This window comes from Mixophyes fleayi, chromosome 1, assembly GCF_038048845.1.
Source record: "Mixophyes fleayi isolate aMixFle1 chromosome 1, aMixFle1.hap1, whole genome shotgun sequence".
Classification (NCBI taxonomy): Eukaryota; Metazoa; Chordata; class Amphibia; order Anura; family Limnodynastidae; genus Mixophyes; species Mixophyes fleayi.
In genome coordinates this window covers 254,615,322-254,637,725 of record NC_134402.1, presented here as the reverse complement: position 1 = coordinate 254,637,725, position 22,404 = coordinate 254,615,322, and the positions used below count along the sequence as shown (strand labels likewise).

The 22,404-nt window shown below is 39.7% G+C and overlaps 1 protein-coding gene across 8 annotated transcripts in view; it reads left to right on the top strand.

Moving 5' to 3' along the window:
• Positions 1–22,404, top strand: part of NFIB (nuclear factor I B) — a 350,292-nt gene that overhangs the window by 249,008 nt on the left and 78,880 nt on the right. For all 8 annotated transcript variants that reach the window (XM_075209724.1, XM_075209697.1, XM_075209715.1 and 5 more), the window contains exons 3-6: positions 5,074–5,127; positions 9,907–9,975; positions 16,216–16,336; positions 18,376–18,494. In XM_075209724.1, coding sequence (XP_075065825.1) covers positions 5,074–5,127; positions 9,907–9,975; positions 16,216–16,336; positions 18,376–18,494 — 363 coding nt within the window. The remainder of the gene's footprint in view (positions 1–5,073; positions 5,128–9,906; positions 9,976–16,215; positions 16,337–18,375; positions 18,495–22,404) is intronic.

Here is a 22,404-nt window from a genome sequence, read left to right as displayed (position 1 = left end):
GTTCATTTTATTATTTGTCCTTTTGCTTTCTTGTTAGCATGCAATGTTTTTGTTTTTATGTGTCAGCTTACTTTATTTATCTCAGTGAGAGTTTGTTACAAACCAGATGCGGTTAAGCAGCGTTTAGACATGCGTTCGACTTAAACATAATAACTGTTTTCAGTTTGGTCACAGATGCTTGTTTCAAAACGCAAATTGAACTTGTAAACACATCTAAATGAATAGTAAAAGCATACACGAATGCCACTTGCTTTATAGGTATTTTTACTTGTGTTTTTACATGCAGAAAGAAAGTCATTACAAGTGACAGTGTGTACGTAGCTTAAAGGATCCACGTAGGAAATCGATTTTGGTTGAGAACTAAGAAATTTAACCCGGAAGGACTCTTAAAAACCTGAAAATTGCATGAAAAATAGGATGTACGGTTTTTCCCATGGCTGTGTTCTAAAATTTAACACCACTTTTAAAATTGAAGCCCACAACACAACCTGCTTCTCATGTGTTAGGTGTGCGTTACCAGTAAAGTCAATTGTATTGTTAAAACACATAATTAAAGCACATTTTGGCTTTCTCCCATTTTATCTATTTTAACAGCACATGTAAACAAGGCCTAACAGTTTCTACCATGAGCAAGTATCCACAAGGCTTAAAACTAGAAGGCGTGAGGGAATAAATGGTGTCTGCACATGGACACCAGCAGTAAACACTGTCTATATTGTCATTAATACATAATAAACCTATTTGAATATTACAGTTTTCTATTCATGATCATTATTATTCTTACATTATTCTTCTATTCATCTACTAGCTATAACTCAGTAAGGTACAATCGATGCCATTGATCTGAACAGAGCAAACATATAACAGACAATGATCTGTTTATGACCTTTTTAAGCAATCTTCCGTTGCTTTTTCCTACGTATGGTTATCATCTGGTCTTTGCAGCAATTTTTTGCTTTAAGTACTTAAACTTTATTAAGTAAAACATTCTCTGTTCTAGGCATTGTAGAAAATTTATATTTTTCACGGAATATTTATTGCAACTTTTAAAGCATGTCGAAACATACTCTACTCAAAACGTATTTATGAAATTCTACGATGGGACATCATAGACCCTGGGAAAACGCGCTAACGCATTAGAATTAGATCATACTGTGTTTGAAACATAGCATTAATATTTTGAAATTTAACGGTGGGAAATCTTGTCCTATTTTTAATGCTCTTTTCATGCATTTGTTTAATATGTAAGACGAGCGCAAAACATAACTGATAGGTGTGAACAAGCCCTGAATAACACAGACAGACTAACCTTAACATTCCCTAAATAGATATTGTAAGCCTTAAAATCACATGAGCTACATGTATGACATTACATATAAAGATAGAAATGTACAATCCTGTCTCAATTTTAGACATCTTATTTTAGCTTATTGGAGTAATATGCAGAGATTTGTCACAGACATTGTTCATTTCAATTCAGTATTAGGCTAAATAGCAGGATAAACATAAAAACAATATTTAGGATATTGTGATGGATAGCTTTATGCGACAATAAAACTATCCAAATTAGGTGGCAAGTATCCATTTTCAGGGCATATATAGCATAACATGCCATTAACTCCAACAGTGCAAATATGTTCTATTAGGGGTTATTTGTAGCTTTCTTTTACTAGTAGTTTGTAGATCTTCAGTAAAAAGTGATTTCAGAATCACCGATTTGCAGTTTAATAAACAAAGGGTGATCATGAAACCAAAAAGTAAGACTTAATCGATTATTGTGTATTCCCCACTGTTGTGCTGTAGGCGTATAGAGCCTGCCATAAAGAATGTTATAAATATAATATATTTGGACAAAATATTTATTCCAGTTTTTTATTTTTTACCAGATTTGTATTGTGCAGGTGGTTTCTAAAAAATAAATAAGTCCTTTTATGAATAAGGATAACCATAGTGTATGTAATGAGCAGACACCCTTTCCCTAAGGGCTAATTTACAGAGAATTATAGGATAATACACTTTACTGTAAATTTACCAAAATCGAAGATTATTTTGTATGAGAAGTAGTTTTTTTAAAACCAACGCTCAGTATCGTGAAGACAAACACAGAACTGCACAGAATATTCCCACACATTAGGGTGATTGCGAAAGACATGAAAACCAATCATAGAGAGATCTTGCCGCTGTGTTTACAAAGCTATTTTGGCAAACAATTAATAAATGCTAAAGAAAATGCTGTCAAACTTGTATAAGCAGACGTCTCAAGCACATGTGGTTTCAACAATGAGCCATTAAAAATGGATAGAAAAGCAATTTAAGGTCATCATAACCTTAACCAACAGTTCAGTAAAGCATTGCTATAGTGTAGTGTAAGTTAATTTGAGACTTTAGTGTTAATAAAATGATTTCTTGGGCAGAGGTGAAACTGACAGCTTTAAATTGGAAATAAATAATCAAATACACTCTGTAATGCATGCACTGTTGATTAACTATTTAGGTAGCCCCTGCTAGAGTTAAAAAAAAAAATCCATTTATTAAATTGCTTTAACCAGATATCTAATTGCATAGTAATGCTGTTTTAGGGTCTTAGGGCCTGATTCATTAAGGATCTTAAATGAAGAGGTATCTTATTTCAGTCTCCTGGACAAAACCATGTTACAATGCAAGAGGTGCAAACTAGTTTTCTGTTTTGCACCTAAGTTAAATACTGACTGTTTTTTTCATGTAGCACACAAATATCAACTTTAAATTTCAGTGTGCAAATAAGCTATCAAATATTTGTGTGTTACATGAAAAAACAGTCAGTATTTAACTTATGTGCAAAACAGAAAACTAGTTTGCACCCCTTGCATTGTTACATGGTTTTGTCCAGGAGACAGAAATAAGATACCTCTTCATTTAAGATCCTTAATGAATCAGGCCACTGAGCCATACAAATGATGGAAGGAAAATATAAGCATTATTTGCACCTATTTGCAGCATATAATTTCTCTCATAGCTGCAGAAAATTGATAACCATCTTATGACAGCATCATATCTTGTCATTTTGCGCTGCAATAGTTAATCGGGCCTTGGCACCCTCAACCTCTCTTAAATTGCCACAAGGAAATCTCACTGCATTCCTTCTTTTTGTGCCACCCAGACATCTGGAGAGAGCCTTTATTCCCTGGGAAAAAGAGTAGACAGTGCCAATTCTTATACCCATGGCCTTCTCTCTCTCTCAGGCTGCACGTTTTTGTCCTTCTGGGCACTGCTATTTCGCAGCTGTTAAATCCAGAAATGAATGGCTGCCTAGCAAAGGCAGATGGTCTCCTCCCTCTGTGCCCTTACCTCAGCACGTACACGGACATACATTCAGGCTCACTTCCACAGCTGACTGTTCTGTCATTCCAGAAACTGGCAGGTGGAGATGCCCAGGCCACAATGCAGCTTAGACTGTGCATTCAGACAGCACATTAAGCAGAGCCATCATTGCCCAACCTCTGTGGAGCAGAAGAGAAATCTGCTAATGCCATTTTATACGTTTACTATTTAGCTATTTGAGCTCAATAAACAACTGAGATGCCAGCCATTCTGGGGGTAAGCAGAGACCGGGCATCTGATATCTTGCAGCTATGCAAAATTACGTTTCAATGCTAATATAAGCAGGTTGATGCAAGTAGAGCAACATTGTTGACCTTATATCGAGAAAACATTTAATAAGCACTTAGAGTAAGAACATATCCATCAACAGATGCTGTTATAAAGTTGTTGTAAAAGGAGACAGTTGGTAAGCCTTCATACCCACTGGCGTTAGGTTAATTCATTTTACTAGAGTTTGTAACGCTAATACAATGCACTTAAATAAGTCTGAAAATAGAAACCATTGTTTCCAGTATCATCGGTTACCTTTGTAACTTTTTTCCTAAAGATTGGTTGCGTGGCAATGCAGTACATTTTTCTGAACACATTGGGCCTGATTCATCAAGGAAAGGAAAGCAAAAAAATGAGTTACTTTGCACCTTGGCAAAACCATGTTGCATTGGAGGGGGAGGTGAATTTGAAATTGGGTAAATATTTATAGTTGGGAAGGGCATGTCCTAGATCAACCTTAAATTTCAGTGTAAAAACAGCTATCAAGTATTTGTGTGCTACATAAAACACCGCCAGTATTTAACTTAACTGTGAAAAATAATAAACTAATGTGCACCCCTTGCATTGTAACATGGTTTGTCCCGGATATAATTTACTCTTTTTGCTTGATCAATCGGGCCCTTTGTGTTGTATTCAATATATTTTCCACAGGTAAATGCATGGGAGAAGCCAACAGTGACTTCCAAACGTCTGTAAAAACTCTAGTTGCAAGTGCATGTCACATTTGCCTATGATATGGGTTTTCACTCGTTCTTTTACTAGCATTAAAAAATGTAAATGCAATACCTTTGGGTATATCAGATATAACAGTCACATTTGATGTTAGGAATGCCTGCCATGGAAGTACACATTCTTACTCAACACTGCAACAAAGTTATTCCTTCCTCTTATTCTTTCTGAATGCTATTACTGCGGTCCATAGGTAGACTGGTTTTGTTTTTCTCATGTTTCTTTTAAGTTGATTCAGTAAGAGAGGTATAGACAGTAACACATTACATGAACAGAATATGCTAAACTGTTTTAGTGATGACAAGTTGTAGAACTTTAGTGACTAAATCCATCCACTTGTTACCTAGGATCTATCCTGTGTGTCTTGCTTTTACAAACACCCAGAAATAGATTCACGGAGCATATTCAGTCTTTTGCTATTCCTGTCCTTTACTCTTTTTTTTTATTTTTGGATTGAATTAGAGGTTTGTATTGTGTCATGTGAAAGAGTAATTAATGTGAAAGTCTAATTATGCAAAGCTTCTTATACAATGTAATCAACTCATCTGTACCTAGAAATCTACTCCACGCGTTTGTCTAGCGAAACAAGGGAAATTGCGTCTGTTCGTCTACTTTCAACAGTTCATCAACATTCTGGAAAAAAAAAACAACAAAAAAACCTCTTAATGCTTGTAACGCACAAAACACTTACGTTTTTTTCTGATTTCTTTACAGATCCTGGACAATCAGGAAGCCCAAGCCACAATGATCCTGCCAAGAATCCACCAGGTAAATATAACCCCTAAAAAAATTTACATTCTACCAATGTCTGAGAACAAAAGTAGTACTGTGATAGCTTAGAAGTGTATAATTGGTCAGCAATCTGCTTTGCATAGGCAATGGGTATAATCAGGACAAGCAGTGATTATGTTACCACTTTCATTGTAACCAGTGCTTTAACTGCAACTTCATTAAGATTCATTTAATCGCAGGGAGTTTCCTTTACCAAGTTGGAGAAGTAGGCACTTTTCACAATACAAATTAATGGACATTTTTAACAGTCACATTGTACAAGCATATTGGTATTAAATACAACTACATTATGCTTGAAAATCTCCAGATAATACATAATTCCATCATTCTCCCCATGGACATAACTGCAGTCCACTGGTATTAGAAACTGCTCTACATTATGATAGTGTATACAAACATTTTACTAAACTGAAGACCTTCTTGCCCATAATAAAAAAAAGGATCATTATCAGGGGCAAACACAGGATTTGTAGAGGGGGGGGTTTCCACACCACGCCGCCAGTGGGCGTGACCAGCATGCATGGGGCGTGGCTATAATTTTAGACAGTGCTTGGCTGCTCTCCAACTCTTCCTATCCCCATAATATACATGGGCAATGCTGCGTGCACTACTGTTAGGTGCACACAGCTCTCCCTTTTCAAGCAGAGCTGGGTCCAGCCACCTCAATTATACAGTGCCCCAGGCTTGGGGGGGGGATTTCCAGGCACTAGGAAACCCCCTCTCGGTTTGCCTATGATTATATATTATAATTAGTGTCACTTTATTAAAAAAAAATTAATAGACATGCAAATAAACTAAAGTCAGGCCCCTCATGTTTGCATACTTTGAAACCGAGAATCTACATTCATTAAAGTCTGTCATTAATGAAAAGGGCAGATGAATACAAGGTAGCATGACCCAGAGCAAGAGACTTTTTCATTTTAGTAGATGCTTATTAGAAGTGGAGTTGTACAGGAGATCTTTGAACACATACATCAGTCCTTACTCTGCTCATGTTTTTGTCCCAGATGAAAGGCATGGCGTGTTTATTATACATAAAATCACTTATCTCATTCCTTATTTATTTACCTACTTTATTCCAAACAGCACCATGAAGTTTGAACAGGCCATCAGAAGCAGTAGGTCTAAATGGCTTACTGTTTAAAAATTGTCTGGCTATATGTTTACGTAGTGGATGAAGAAGTCCGGGTGTGAGTGAAAGAGACAAGGGAACATGGGCTGTCTACTGATCCAGCTAGAATCTGGTGTTTTGTAATAAATGAGCTCACCACTTCAAATGAGCTGGGCGGAAATTGAGGAAAGAGTTTAAACAGCTATACATTCTAAACCGCATTGCTTCAAGTTTCCTTTCTCAATCACTCTTATTTGTTGGTGCAAACCTTTACAAGCCTCTTGTGGGTTTTATGGTGATTTTCGTTCATGTTATTTTATCTGTGAAGTTTGTATTCACTTCACTTTTTTTGAATTGTGTATCCAGTAGTTATTTCAAATAAATACACTGGATGCTTTTTTTTTTTTTTTTGCCATGCACTAGAATTTTTCCCTGTCATGTACAAATGGCATCTTGGAGGCGGATGTGGCCTGTGAACTCCATTATCAATTACAATGAACTTTTTACACACAAAAATTCTCCAAGGCCAAGTACATTCCTGGGCCTTGCATTTAAGTATTTCTTATATATTTAACAATGAAAAAAAATAAAAATAATGTCATATGAATACATTTCCAAACCAGTGTTTTAATAACCAAATAATACACCCAAATTTACTGAAATGGCTAGGCTTAAAGGGCCATTATAAACACAAGTTGTGTCTGTAAAAGATCTATTATGCACATTCAGACATATATAGGATAAAGCTTCATCAGCTTATCAAAACCGAAGGTGTTTTGGATAACGTGGTCATAGGGGGAATTGTTTTCCATACTTTATACATCCTATCTTAATTCTGCTGAAGGACATTGCAGGGCTCCTCTGTAGAGCTGGGTACACACTACAGAAATTGCGACCAACTTTTTATGCCGAGCGATTTTACATGCGATCGATGGTCTGATCGCTCGGTCCATGGACTGCATACACACTAGCCTTGTTTAGGACGATAAAGGGAAGTGCGGACGTCCCTTTAGCGACTTTTTATAGCCATGTTGTCGTGAGCAATGACTGTAATTTGGTACTCACTGTTGTGGACGGACGGAAGTTTATACACACTACACAGCGGAAACGAGATTGGAACGAAAATATTTAACGGTACTACCAACCAAATGAGGCGACAATCGTCCATTTGGGCAGACTTTCGACCATCGTGTCACTGCACACACTGACCCGACTTTTGAACGAGCGGTCGTATGTCGGCTGATTGAGCCGATTATTGGACGAAAACCGTGTAGTGTGTACCCAGCTTAAGTCTGAAATTGCAGATAACAGAACAATTGCTTGTACTCCGTTGCATAGCAGATATGTGTTTATGGTCTCTACTATGCAATTGGAAAAAGCAGATATTGCTTAGAAGGGTTGTGCATTGCTCTCCTACATTGCCCTTGGGGAGTTTGTATGATTAGCTTGTAAATCTCCTACTGCCGATTGGTGGATTCTTATGCTGTATCATTTACCATTTGTACTTGTTTTTCTTTGTTTTAATTAAACTTTTTATTGTGCACAATTTTACGGTACACACATGGTTTTAGTGTATTACTGTGATGACAATTGTGGAGGAACAATATGCTGCTGCTTTTGAGGTCAGAGCTGAGTGCCCTAGGGTGTCCCTTGTTGAAATGCAGGTTAAGCACAGTCATTTTCCTGACTGCCAATATTTGAATACATTTCAAGCGGTGGAGGTGTTCCATGTTTAGCCTGGCAAAACAGCTTGATTTGTATTTGTCTTCTGAGGTGGAAGTGATTGGGGCATCGGCTAATATTGGCATATTTTGATCGGTCAGTCCATTTACATGTGTACAAGAATCATTGTGATTAATTTAATTAAATGTACAAATGTGACATATTAAATAAGGACAGTCCTACTGTCTCCTCACTCTCATGGCTTAATTAAGACATAAATGAGGTCACAATGAGGGAAATAGTAATGAAAAGTGGTGATGCTGGTGTAAAAGTGATAGTAGGCATAATGCTAAAATTAAGTTTTACATTTGCAGATGCAGGAATTTCAATCACAGGCTGCAGTTCTGCCAAAGTCCTGCAAGGGTACATTAAAGAAAATGAGAATAGGATTGTACTGCTGTGTGGTTCTTGCAGACAAATAGGACTTGTGTGCAAAATAAAAAATGTGCTGCACCTCCACATATTTCTGATTCATAAATGAACCTTATTGCTGCAGTTTTGTTGATTCCCTGTGTAGTCTAGCAATACAAACTGTCTATGAGATTTGTTGCTGCCCCACTCTGTGAACACAGCTGTAACCTTTTTGGAGGAGTGCTGCGCATGTGGTGTCAAATCTTGTTTGCTGTTACCTGAACTTGATGAATAGTTTGACCTGCAGGGTCTTGAAACCATTGCTCACAACCTGCTAAGGCATGACAACGAAGTTCTTCATACTACTCAGGATTCCGCATTATGTACACAACACACTCTTTACATAGAGTCTTGAAAAATCGAGCACACGCCCAGAATTTTAGAAGAACCCTAAAGGTGATTTAGGGATAAGATGTCGCTGCTTAAGGGAGGCTACAAGTTGGCGTGTGTTAAACTAGTTATATGTACACCTGCAATTTGTGCACGCTAAGGGCACATGTTTGTATGTGTGTATATATGTATGTGTGCATATATGTGTGTGTGTGTCTATATGTATGTATGTATACGTGTGTGTGTGTATATATATATATATATATATATATATATATATATTAATGTGGTTACTTTACAGTACTTTGACAGATGTGTCTGCTGTTACAATAGTGGTGTGGCTGCCAGCAGCAATCCTGTGGGTTTTGGTAAAATTTAGCATAATTTTCGCAAGTGATTTTCACATATTTTTTTTTTTTTATTAACTTTTATTTATATAGCATCAGCATACTTTGCAGTGTTTTTTAATTTAGGAACAAACACAGTAATATTTAATGGTGTATGCTGTGTACAAGCAGCAAGTGAAAAGTTGTTTTCTGGCAACTTTGACATCATCAATAGGGACCCTGGGGCATATTATCATAGGGCAAAAAGCCCTATGGCTGACGAAAATGTAAAAAGTTTTGCCTGTACTTGTCTGTGACAAATATAAATTAGTATTGTAGAGCGCTGTCCGGAAAATACTGTTCCAGGTCCTGCTTTCTTGCCTGGTGGTGACTTTCCTTAGAGCTTTATATAAGGAAGGCTGAAAAAGAAGATCCTCCAATATATATAAGTGTGTCCAAGATGTAATCAACAATAAAAATAATAACAACGATACTTACAAAGCCATGGGTAATATAGCCACAAAGTGGGTTAACCCTTGGTGTACTCCTGCTACGCTTTTTAGAAAGAACTCGTTCAACAGACAATTGAGACCCCTCCACTTTCTTTAGAGTATTATATAGAAAACATGAGTCAAATAGTGTTGTTATATTAAATCTTTAGAGTCTGTGTACAAAATCGCCACAGCGTTTTCACATCTAAGAAGAATATTTATTTGATACCTTTAATAATTTCCTTACTTATGCTGGTTCTAAACTCCTTTTATATTATTTGGTTTCTTCATTAGTTATTTTTGCATGTTGCTGTTGCTGCTGAGTATGAAGAATTCTTAATACAGGTTTTTTATTTTTTTCCAGGATACCTTGAAGACAGTTTTGTAAAGTCTGGAGTTTTCAATGTTTCAGAGCTAGTACGGGTGTCTAGAAGTAAGTAAATATTGCAGTCTTCCTAAACAGCGAGCCAAAGTTTGTCACCCATCCTGCTTGTCTAGCGTATTAAAACACATACTCCACCTCTATAACAAGGTGGAATCCAGCACATTCCATTTGCCATTTTGCTCTGCTTGACTGCTGTTCTCATTGCTGATTATTCCTGTCATCTGCTTCTCCACTCTTTTGTGCTTTGATATTCCCTTGCTCTACTCTACTCTTCTGCTGTAGCTACCTGTCATTTTGCAGCACTGTACTCTTTCCCTGTGCTTCACTCTGGCACTCAGCGCTCTGCTCCTTCACTGTGCTCTGCTACTCTACAGTGCTCACTTCTAAAGCTCCCCTTACTTGGCTCATCTGTGCATCTCTCTTGCTTACTGTTCTCACTTCTGATGCTCTATGTGCTCTTCTCCTCTCAGTGCCAACTGTGCTTTGCTCCTCTGCTTTACTTGCCATCTTTTGCTGTCCATGCTCATCAATAGCAGGTAATTTAGGACATTGTCCAGATGTACTGAACTTAAAGAGGTTTTTATTACAAATCTAATAAGCTGCCTCTTACACTGCAGTGATACACATATCAGCTAGTACAACCCTACTGACCTACCTGTGTTATTAGTCCCATCTTGGTTATGAGTCCTTCAAACATTGGTCTTGGTAGTGGCTTTGTCAAAGCATCTTACTTGTCTGTCAGTATACAAACACAATCACATCATTTTCCACTAGGTCACATAAGCAGTGGTGTCCTACATAGACCTGTTTGTTTGGTTCTAGCATTGATGTTCTTGCTATTTGCTAGCTTGAGACAGCCTTGACTTGCTTTGTATATCTTTGTTGGTTGGGATGTTAGGTCTCTGAGATCGTCTAACACAGGGGTTCTTAACCTGTGAGGTGTGCCTCCCCTGGAGAAGTGGTTAGTGGGGAGGTGTGACTGTCCTCTATAACATTTTTGTAATTGTGGTCTCATTGATCAGATACAGCAACAAGTATCTCTTTAAATGACACTGAGGACTTTAAGTGACTTCATAAGTCAAAAAGAAGTTCCTGAAGAAAAAAATGTTATTTACTATTTCTGTGTATCTGAGGATGTGAAAATAAAATTTCCAGGTCAGTTACGTAATGTATCCATTATTAATGGCTTTCAGAAATTAGGGGAGGTTTGAATTTTAAGTTTACTTTCGGGGATGTGGGACTATAAAGGTTAAGAACACCTGCTCTAACAGCTGGCACAACCAAATCACCCTTCACCTACATAAGCTGCTGATTCATATTTTGCCCACATGCATAACAATAATGCAACTAAAACTCACTTTCTACTGGATTAAGAGATTGTGCTGTCCCCTAATTTGAACAAGTAACCACTTGTAACTTGCAATCACTGGCGTCACCAGCCCAACCTGCTTACACGTAGCCTGTGAGTTTAAAATAATCATTTAATGGTGTCATCAGATTTATGTCTTGAATCTGTTTACGATAATGAATGACTCTTTTGAGCGCATTCCCTTGCATCTCTTTGGTGAGGATAACTCACATATCTGTAGAGAATTCTCATTGTGACTGCAATACCTGGACTATGTTTCCATGTGCAACAATGCCCCCACTGCTTGTCTGTTCTTCTTATTGTTAGATAAACGATAATTTTCTCCTTCCAACTTCAAATAGACTGTATCCATGGGTGTTGATGCACCTTTGGTTTCTACTAGCCAAAATTGGTTGCTGATTTTAGCACTATGGTTGAATTTGGATTCCCGGGTAGTATGCCACTTCTCCCAGGGCCTTAGTTTTAAAGTATTTTTTGAGAAATTTGCTTACATTACTAAGGCGAGCTCAGGGAGGACAGAAACCTCCCGTGGAGCAGTAGGGCAAACAACATCCTTGTGAGCTATGATCCGAGCATATACATAGGGAGTCAGGTACATCTGTTTTTCATCTTTACACTTGGAGTACAAGTATGGATCGCTTGACTCTCTCACTGATGATCTTCTCTGAGAGGGAAAGGGGATTGGCTGTTGAGGAAGAGGTCATGGCTAAGGGGAATGGCTGTTGAGGAAGAGGTCATGGGTAAGTACGGGACTTTGCGTTATGACAAGCCGTTATGGAACGTTCTAGTTGAAAACATTTTTCTGTAATAAGCCACTATCAATTGCTGGCAAGATACTGTGTGTAAATCTAATGTTCATATATTGCAAATGGCAATCCAAACATTGTTGTAAACAACTCAATAGAGTAAGGCAGAGTTTTCATTTTTAAAATTTGATTCTCCAACATATTCTTCAACTTACTCCAGTAGATTATTAATTGTGTTTCATAATTGATCATTAGAGATGAGTGCGTTTTGAGTGAATCTAGCTTTGCCATGAAAGAGGTTGTTTTTGAGGTGTGAAGTTTGTTTTACAATCCTCTAGTCACGCTTTTGCTTTGTATTCCACTGAAGTTAATCCAGTTTGAAAAGACATCATGTAAGTTGAAAAATACATATAAAAGTTTCCATAGTTTGACAAGGATTACATGCGTTATTAAGCGTCATCAGCCAGCTGTCTAAAATGTCCATCAATAGATTGAAAGGCAGGAATGGGAAAACACAATCTTAATTTTTTATGCTCCTGAAACTTTTACACATGTAATGATGATTTATTAATAGCTCTTTAATTGGTGTGAGCTTTTAGGTGTAGAAGGTCTTACAGTTTGTTTTGCTTTTTTTCTAATTCTTGCAGTGTAGGCACACACTCCTGTAGCTGTCATGTCATGTTTACTACATAGAATAAGCTAGAATAGCTTCAGTAACATTTCAGTGTTTTTGTCATGTAAAGTTTAAAAAAAACATTGTCTGTCGTTCATTAAAATTTACTTATACACAATAAATTCCTTTCACACTTACTGTCCTCCCCCACGGTCATGCTGTAAAGGGAAAATTACATCATCTCTATGGCAGGAAGGCAATGCTAAGACATTAAAAGAAAATTCCTGGAGATAAGCAACACTAATAATGTTGATAAGAAATGCTGTCCGTTCTATTAACTGCTATCTACATTGTGGAAAGAAAGAAATGACCTAAATGAAAATATTGATATGTGTACGTTTATCTAGAAATGTCTGCAACACATAAAGTGAAGCTATGATTACAGTACATATACATTAGGGATGTACAGTATATGCTCCCTTGGTAATTAGTATGTGTGCTGACACTCACATTCCTTAATTACTTAATGCCTTCACCAGATCTGTCTGTACTTCTGTGTAATCATAGCCATTAGGCCCCACCCACGTTCTTACTATCACTTCTTTTATAATGTATTTCAAAATGTGTAGTCATAAATGGTCCTTAACATACAAAAAGTTGCGGATTGATTATTTGTGCAATTGTACCTCCATGTCTGCCAAGCACATCGTACACTGCACAGCCACTTCACGGTCTTTGGAAATACCTCTATAATATTGATCTTCACCTAGTTCTGCAAGTTGGAGAATGCTCTTCAAAATGAATATAGTAAAATTGTCACATCAAAGTCCAACCTGCTAGCGCTTTAAAACCGCCCTCTTCTTTCATTTCAACCATATTTCTCCTAACCCTAGAAATGTACTTTACAATCAAAGTGCAACCGGAAGGTGATAACGAGACCCGATCTCCCACAGATCTGAAGTTCTTTTGCGCTCCCTCCCGCAAAGCAGGGAACGACATTGTGAATGCTCCCTCTTCACTTTATCTTATTCTAATAATCCCATGCTGCAAAATTAATTCTAATTGGACACTTTATAGCGTCAATTAGCAAAGGAGCACCCTTACACTGCCATCTCTTCCCATCGCCCGTTGCAGATGTTTGCACCCCCAGCAGATGCCTCAATTTAGGTCCACATATGTGCACCTCTGCATAGAACCAAGTGCAGCATGTAAAAAAAGAGGTGATGTCATAACAGAACATTCGCCCTGTGGGTTTATATGGCCCTCATTTTAAGGGAATGGAGGCCCCTGGGCTAAGGGGGGCTCCATTCCCCCGTGAGGGCCCCCCCCCACGTGATCCGAGCTTCACGCCCACAGCCCCCCTCCCCCGGCACTTACCTCCTTCCCCAGCGCGCTGTACGCTCTTTACTGAGGAGATCTCGTGAGAGTGAGACTCGACGAGATCTCCTCAGTAAGGAGACTACAGCTCGCCGGGGAAGGACCGCAGTGGAAGTGCTCAGCAGCACTGATCGCGCCGTGGGCGCCTCCGCCCCCGACCGATCAATACTGCTGCTGAGCACTTTCAAGGGCCCCCTGGATGCCATAGGCCCCTGGGCTGTAGCCCAGTTAGCCCTATGGTTAATCAGGGCCAGTAAAATGAAATCCATTACACTTGACTAACTTGCTAATAGAAATCAATAATTTTCTGCAACTTCTATTTTTTATTGTCACCTGTTTCATAGTGACACCTTTCTGTACTCTTAGAGCTGGCAACGTATTGCCAAAAAAATACCCAGAGTGAAATGTAGTGTTCTGGATCCCCTGTTTAGCTCTACTGAGCATGCATAGAACTGGAATCTTAGTTGGAGCTTTCAATTCCATTGCTTAAAAGAAAAAGCTCTATTCTTACCCCCACCCACCAAAAAAACACATTTATATTTTAAAAAATGTGGTAGATAATATCTATTTTCTGTGGTGGTCAAAACTGTATTATATTTCTAGGGGAGAAGCAATAGCCCCATTCATTTTAAAAATGTACAGCCTGAGAAAAAAAAAATATTGCAGCAGTAAATTATGTTTGACGCTCCTCTATCTGTTAATGCCATCCTGACACTTGTTAACAGAAGAGATATCAGCGAGTTACTCGTATTGCTGTGATGTTTGAGTAATATCCAGTATTGCCAGCAGTAGCCACTTAGATGTATAGGTCAAAGTGAAAAAAGGACTTCTCGCTGTTTGATAAATAGAGCCTTCTGTTTACTATGGATGAGTATTTAAATAATAATAATAATAATAATAATAAAAAAAATTCTGAACATCTTCAGTGAACATGTCAGCATGACAGTTGTACTACACCAGGGCTCAACTTGGATATCTTGCACATTAAGATAGCGTGGGAAGAAGTAAAATAGAAAAGCTGCAGATTTCTGCTGCAGCTGTATTTTGAGAAAAGCATCCAGAGACATAAGGCGGCTTCAGATTTATAATTGAGGGGTACTGCCTCATTAGCACCCCCCTCATTGTGACAGTTGTACATGTTACTTATCTAATAATAGAATCTGGATTGTGGCTGTGGCGGTCTTCTTTCATCTGGCATTTGTTTAACCTCTAGTTTAGTTTGCCTCAAACCACAAGAGACCGTGGTGTGCTTTACCAGTCTCCAGCAGTAAACTGTCACGCCCACGGCATGCCATGCTTGAAGTGCATATGCTTCACAACACTGCTGCATTGGCTTGTTTGTAGCACACATGAAAAGCCTTATTCACACTATGCGTTTCTCCAGGGACCTTGTTTACTCTTGGTCCCCATTCAATAGGGGATTAAAATAGTTTGTGGATATTAAGCCATTTGAGCTGGCAGCTGTGCTCTTCTCTCAGGTAGAAGGACAGCTTTTAATAGGCATTTCTCAAAAAGATATAAGAGAACAGCACTCTGCTGCTCGTCCAAATATGCAAAGAATCCACCTCTGTCATCAACGTCTCTCTTTCCATCAGGGCTAATTGAAAAGACTATCTGCATGTAGTGAGTTTATGGGGCCCAGAGATCTGACCCCGTAGCACTGATTGATGTCCCAAATGCAGTAAGTACTGTAGCATGGAAACATTGTTCCCTGAGTGAAAAGGAGCCAGCGGTCACATCCAATTAATGATTCATCAAGAAATAATTGCGCTATGCATAAATTAGGGACACCATCGTCTTTAAAACAAAAGATGAATGATTTGAACCCTGTTCCCAAGGTCTCTAATGACACAAAGTGCCACTTGGAGCACCAGGCATTTGTAAACAATGCAATTTCTTACTTGCTGGCCTCAGACACCACCAGATGTACCTACTGGCAGCTTGGCATGTAAGGTAGGATTTATCACTCTGGCTTTACAAGAAATACTTTAGCCAAAAATTATTTATGGACTATTATTTGTGTCATCTCCTTTTCTTAGTCTGTATATTAGAATAATGAACGTTCCACCCATTTACTTGATGTCATTTGGTTATCATAGCACATCAGATAAGACAGGAAACAAAGTAAACTGTTTGACTAATAAGTGCATATTCGATGAGTAACCAGCTCTCTTGTTTTCTAGCACCGATAACACAAGGCTCTGGAGTCAATTTTACAATTGGAGAGCCACTAAGCCAGCCATACTATCATGACATGAACTCAGCGGTCAGCTTACAGAGGTCTCTGTCCTCTCCACCAAGCAGGTAACTGGAAACGTGTGTCCTTTGATGAAACTGAAAGGAATGTAAACTAAGTTAAACTATAGCAAAATACATTTTACACTATATGTGGCAAGTGGTTTTTAATCAACAAGTCCTCTGTATATTTATGTTGCTAGGTGTTACTGGACATTTAAAGAAAGGCATTGATACATATACTCATATTTGCGGATGAATCAGTGGAAGCAAAAATCCACAAAGTCTATATTGATCATTCATACAGACATGTAAATATACAGTACCAGAAGTTACTATAGAAGATGAGATAGTGCGTGATCACAAGATAGGGCAGAAGGCACTAAGTGGATCTTGTCAGGGAAATCCCTGTCTGAAAAGGTTTGCAAAATAATAAATAGAAAAATAATATAGTAGAAAGATCCAAAAATGAATGTTGCGCTAACACAAGGAGATAAATGTATATCTGACAACTTATCCCATCTAAGTGTGATAATATTCTGCTCTTCTTTTTTACTTTCCAATTCCAATGACCTAGACCAGATTCAATTCACTGGTGCAAAGAAAGCATCTGAGACATCGGTTATTTAACTCTGCCCAGGTTATTACAATTGGACAGAAGTTGGAAAAATATTTGATCATATAGTCTCATGTAGAGTTTTACATACTGTGGGCCGCATTTAGAGTCAGACGCAAAGTCCATTTCAGGTGCATCCTGCACATTTCCACTGATGGGGCATGTGCAGTAAGCAACAGTTCCCTGCAGTTCCGTCTGATTTTCAGACGCAAGTGTGCACTGCGACAGCTTGTGTCTTTAGTACGAGGGAAAGGGTGGGACACGGATTTATGTAGGCGTGACTGTGAATAATTCAGATACTATGGGCGTCTACCCGCAAAAACTATCCAAGACGCAGGCGGAACACACGTCAAACAAGACTGAAAATGTGCGGCAGAAATTAGGTGGCGCAAGTAGTTAGCTAGCTGCAGGAACGGGTGGCAGCTTGGTAAGGTATTATGAGTGGGATGCAACTGGGTTTACATGCCACTCGTAATACCCTAACAAGCTGCGGCACACTCCCACTCCTACTCTTTCATGTAGCTCCTAGACGCACATTGCGTCCGACTCTAATGAAGCACTGGATGTCCAATTCAAAAGCACAAAACACACTTTTCTAAATTGTACATGTACAGTTAAACATACATCATTGTACCTCTCCACGCTTGGAGAGGCGGAACTGATGACGGAAGGGGCGGGCTAATGTAGCTCAAGTACAGTTTTATTTGCTTCTAGTGTATCCAGCGCTTTAAGCATATCGTAATCAAATGTATGCAATTTGCGTACTATGCATATAAGCAAATTGCAAACTTTTCAGGGGCACAATTTGCATTTTTGGAATAAATTGCGTCCAACTCTGCTGGAGCCACATGGTGAGGTAGGTTTTCTAACCTATAAATATAAGTCAAATGTATAGTCCAATTCAAAATATATAACAAAACAGCAGCATTTGCATTATTTATGTATAGGTTTATTTCATACAAAATTTTAACTTATCACCTTGATTTTTGACTTTAATTAATTTTCGTGAAGATTCAATATTTCAATGTCAATAAAACCCTGACATTGACCTTATATTTCAAAGTCGGTATAAATCATACAAGTTCATCCTTTAAAAGCATGAGGTGAAAGAACCATCTACTACAAATGAAGTGGCTCTTAAAAGAATGAGCCGTTACCATTTTCCTAAAAACTGTGATGACCCTTACAATACAAGTGAAAGGAAAGGCATAATAGGTTATGTCTATTATATCACAAATGCATTGAAAGGATGTTTATCAACTTGGAATGTAAAGCTAACTTGTGAAATTCCAAACTTTCTATTCCTATTTAACTTTGCCCGTTTTTGTGTCCACACGTCACTGCATCTAAAAAGGTCATGTTGACTTCCAAGTTAATCTCATACAGACAAACCTCTCTTTCAGATTATACCACGTCATGTAATTGATCATATATTCAAATGTGACAAATATGTAGAGTAGTTCACACCATTTAATTTTATTTATTTTAACAGTAAAAGACCCAAGACCATTTCTATAGATGAGAATATGGAGCCAAGTCCAACTGGAGACTTCTACCCGTCTCCAAATTCACCAGCAGCTGGAAGTCGGTCATGGCATGATAGAGATCAAGGTACGAGGATATGTTTTTAATCAAAGTATTTATTCGCAGCAATGTGTCTTTGTTTTCAGTCAAGATTTGCCCATGAGCAATTGTTTTTTTTTCTGGCTATGTGCCTGTAAATGGGACAAATCTGCCCAATTGTGCCACATTGCATGAGTGGGAGGAGCCATAAAATGGATGGATTATCTTATTTGCACAGTCCACACCTGTGTATCAATTTGAACCAAATGAAAGCAAAAAATTTTAATGTGTTTTTGATTAGGGGTTCTTATCACTCTTCATCTCCCTGTGCCCTCTAGGGCTTCTGTCAAATTTAAATAAAACACACATCCATTACACAATATATTTGTAGTCCGGGATATCACAGGACTTGCATATTAGAATATCAGAACCTGTGACATGATCCCATTGACACGGAACAATCGAATTTAATTTGTTTTTGTCAGTAACTGCTAAATTAATTGTTGTTTTTTTTAAAATGCCATCTAGTCAATGAATTACTTCATTATTGGTAACTGCAATAGCAGAGGGAAGACCAGAGCACACCATTGTCTACCAGGTGAAAGGGGACATATTGTAGCGTCTGTACCAGTGATGTCAGTGATGTCTTTAATAATCATTAACAAACATAGATTGATTTGTCTTTAGTCTGCATTTTAATGTGTTTTTTAAACACATTTAGACAAATGAATTAAGAATTTTAATATTTTAGAGTACTGTGATATCTTAAAATACACGTTAATCATGTTTATAAGATATAATTCAAGAATATGTCCTTAGTATGTGTGGACAAATTTTTTCAATAAATAAATACAATGGCCATCCGACTTGAAATCTCCTCCTTCACTCTCTCTTCTACCCCTCCCACTCTTCCGTCCTCCCCCCTAAACACCTTCCCCTCTACTCCTTCCGCCCCACCACGGGCGAGGAAGTCCACTCTCTAATTTTTTCCTCCCCCCCTACTACCTGTCCCCTGGATCCCACCCCCTCCCACCTTCTTTGCTCCCTTTCCCCCACCACCTGCTCCCACTTCGCTCACCTTTTTAATCTCTCCCTCTCCTGCGGCATCTTCCCCTCCTCCTTCAAACATGCTCTCGTATCCCCCATTCTTAAGAAGCCTAATCCCGACCCCACTTCTCTCTCGAACTATCGCCCCATATCTCTTCTCCCCTTTGCCTCCAAAATTCTCGAGAGGCTCGTCTGCAGCCGCCTCACCTCCTACCTTTCTGAACACTCCCTCCTTGATCCTCTCCAGTCTGGTTTCCGCCCCCTTCACTCCACTGAAACTGCCCTGGCTAAAGTCACCAATGACCTCCTCTCTGATAAAACCAGGGGCCACTTCTCCCTTCTCATCCTCCTAGACCTCTCTGCAGCCTTGACACCGTTGACCACCCCCTCCTCCTCCACACCCTCCAGTCTCTCGGCCTCTCTGGCCCTGTCCTGTCCTGGTTCACCTCTTACCTCGCTGACCGATCCTTCTCTGTCACCACCACTGAGTCTCTCTCCCCCCCGTCCACCCTTCCAGTCGGGGTCCCCCAGGGCTCTGTTCTGGGCCCCTTACTCTTCTCTCTATACACCTCCTCCCTGGGTGAACTCATCAGCTCCTTCGGCTTCAACTACCACCTTTACGCTGACGACACTCAACTATACCTCTCCTCTCCTGATCTCTCTCCCTCCCTCCTCTCTAGGGTGTTCACCTGCCTCTCTGCCATCTCCTCCTGGATGTCCTCTCGATTCCTCAAACTCAACCTCCGAGCTGATAGTTTTTCCTCCCCCCCATAGCTCATCCCCTGTCGACCTCTCCATCACTGTCGACCACTCCTCTATCTCCTCTGTCCCCCAACTTCGCTGCCTTGGTGTCACCCTCGACTCCTCTCTCTCCTTTGGACCCCATATCCTCTCTCTTGCTAAATCCTGCCACTTCCAGCTGCGTAACATCGCTCGCATCCGGCCCTTCCTCTCCTAAGATGCCACCAAATGCCTTATTCACTCTCTGATCATCTCCCGCTTGGACTACTGCAACCTCCTCCTTACTGGCCTCCCCCTCTCTCATCTCGCTCCCCTTCGATCTGTACTTAATGCAGCCGCTAGGCTTAACTTCCTTTCTCGCCGCTCCTCTTCTGTCTCCCCCCCCTGCCAATCCCTCCACTGGCTCCCCTTCCCCTACAGAACTCTGTTCAAGCTCCTCACTCTTACATACAAGGCCCTTGCCAACGCCACTGCACCCTACATCTCCACACTCCTATCTATTCACGCTCCATCCCGTCCTCTCCGATCTGCCAATGACCGTCGCCTATCTTCCCCCTTCATCACCTCCTCCCATGCGCATATCCAAGACTTTGCCCGCGCTGCCCCCTCCACTGGAACAAGCTCCCTCCCTCCATCAGGACTTCCCCTAACCTGTCCAGTTTCAAACGGGCTTTAAAAACCCACCTTTTTCTTAAAGCCTTCCAGTCTCCCACTTAACTTCCTACCTTATCCTCTGCCTCTCCCCCTTCTTTCCCCTTCCCTGCCTCCGTCCCTCTACTCTCCCTCTCTCCCCTGCGTTTCTCCGTCTGTCCACCCCTCCCCTTAGATTGTACGCTCCTCTGAGCAGGGCCATCTCTCCTCCTGTTTCCACCACTTCTAATTCTACTCTCCAGCTACTTTGCCCTCCCCCTCGAGGGCCCCCCTCCCCCTCTGGGGGTCTCCCTGTCTTCCGCGCCCTCCTTTTGGGCCCCGTCATTTGCGGATACTCCCCCCGCCCTCACTAGCTGTGCATTGAGCTTACTGAGTTACTGTGCTTTATGTTTACTGTACTGTGCTGTCTCAACTTGTATTGTAGTTTGTTTTTGTCCCTGTACGGCGCCACGGACACCTTGTGGCACCCTATAAATAAAAATTAATAATAATAATAATAGACCCATTTGGTTTATTTCCTAAATAAATCCTCTTTGTTAAATACAATCTGTACTGAAGCTTGCCTAACATGTACCAGAAACCACAGAAATACTGATGTGTCATCTGAATGGGCTTTCTTTCTTCTCTCTCTCTCGCTCTTATTGAGCTAAGTGCAGGCATATTTGGGAAAACACTAAAATATGTATCTAACACATAATAGTTGTTAGCTATAGGCATACCTTTGGCAAGTTGTATCCGGGAGAGAGGCGTGTCTAGAGGACGGGAGGGGACGGGGCACGGTGAATCGCATCATTTTGGCTCTGCCCCCGCGTCAAATATGCCGTTTTGTCGTGGGGACGGGGGCCAAAATGACACGATTCACCGCGAATCGCGTCATTTTAGCCCCGCAATTGCGGGATGCGGAAGATTTGCCAGCTCTCCCGGGAGTCCGTGAGACCGACCCGAATTTCAGGAGTCTCACGGACATTCCTGGAGAGTTGGCAAGTATGGCTATAGGCTGGTTGTTAAGACTTATATTTTCTCAGGAAATTCATAGGCAAAGTGTATAACTCAAATAAACAAAAGGCAAGACGGATGATGAGTGTCTTGTCCAGCCACTGGGTGACACTATGAAAATTGCAAAAAGCTGCTGTAGTCTACAGCAATCACTGAGAGTTTTGCAAAATCTTATTGGTTGTTGTGCTGTACAGCACATTTTTGTAAAGTTACTTATACATTTATGCTTTTATCATAAATGTCACCAGAGTTTCAATAATGGTGGTATTTTAATCGGAGTACTAGTTTTGTTCTTCAGGTTGTAAGTTTCCACTTTTACTTTAGCATTATTTATCTACTTGTTTCAGAATTAGTTGCTAGTAGGGCATTTTTATGGTAATTATTGTTTTTTCTTTATTAGCCGGCAATTTTTTTCATGCTTTCTCTGTCAGATGTGGTGCTTCAGGATTACTTTACACTTGTCAATCCTTAGAGTTCCTTAATTAATATATGATAAAATATGTTGTTTTATAAAGCCAATAGA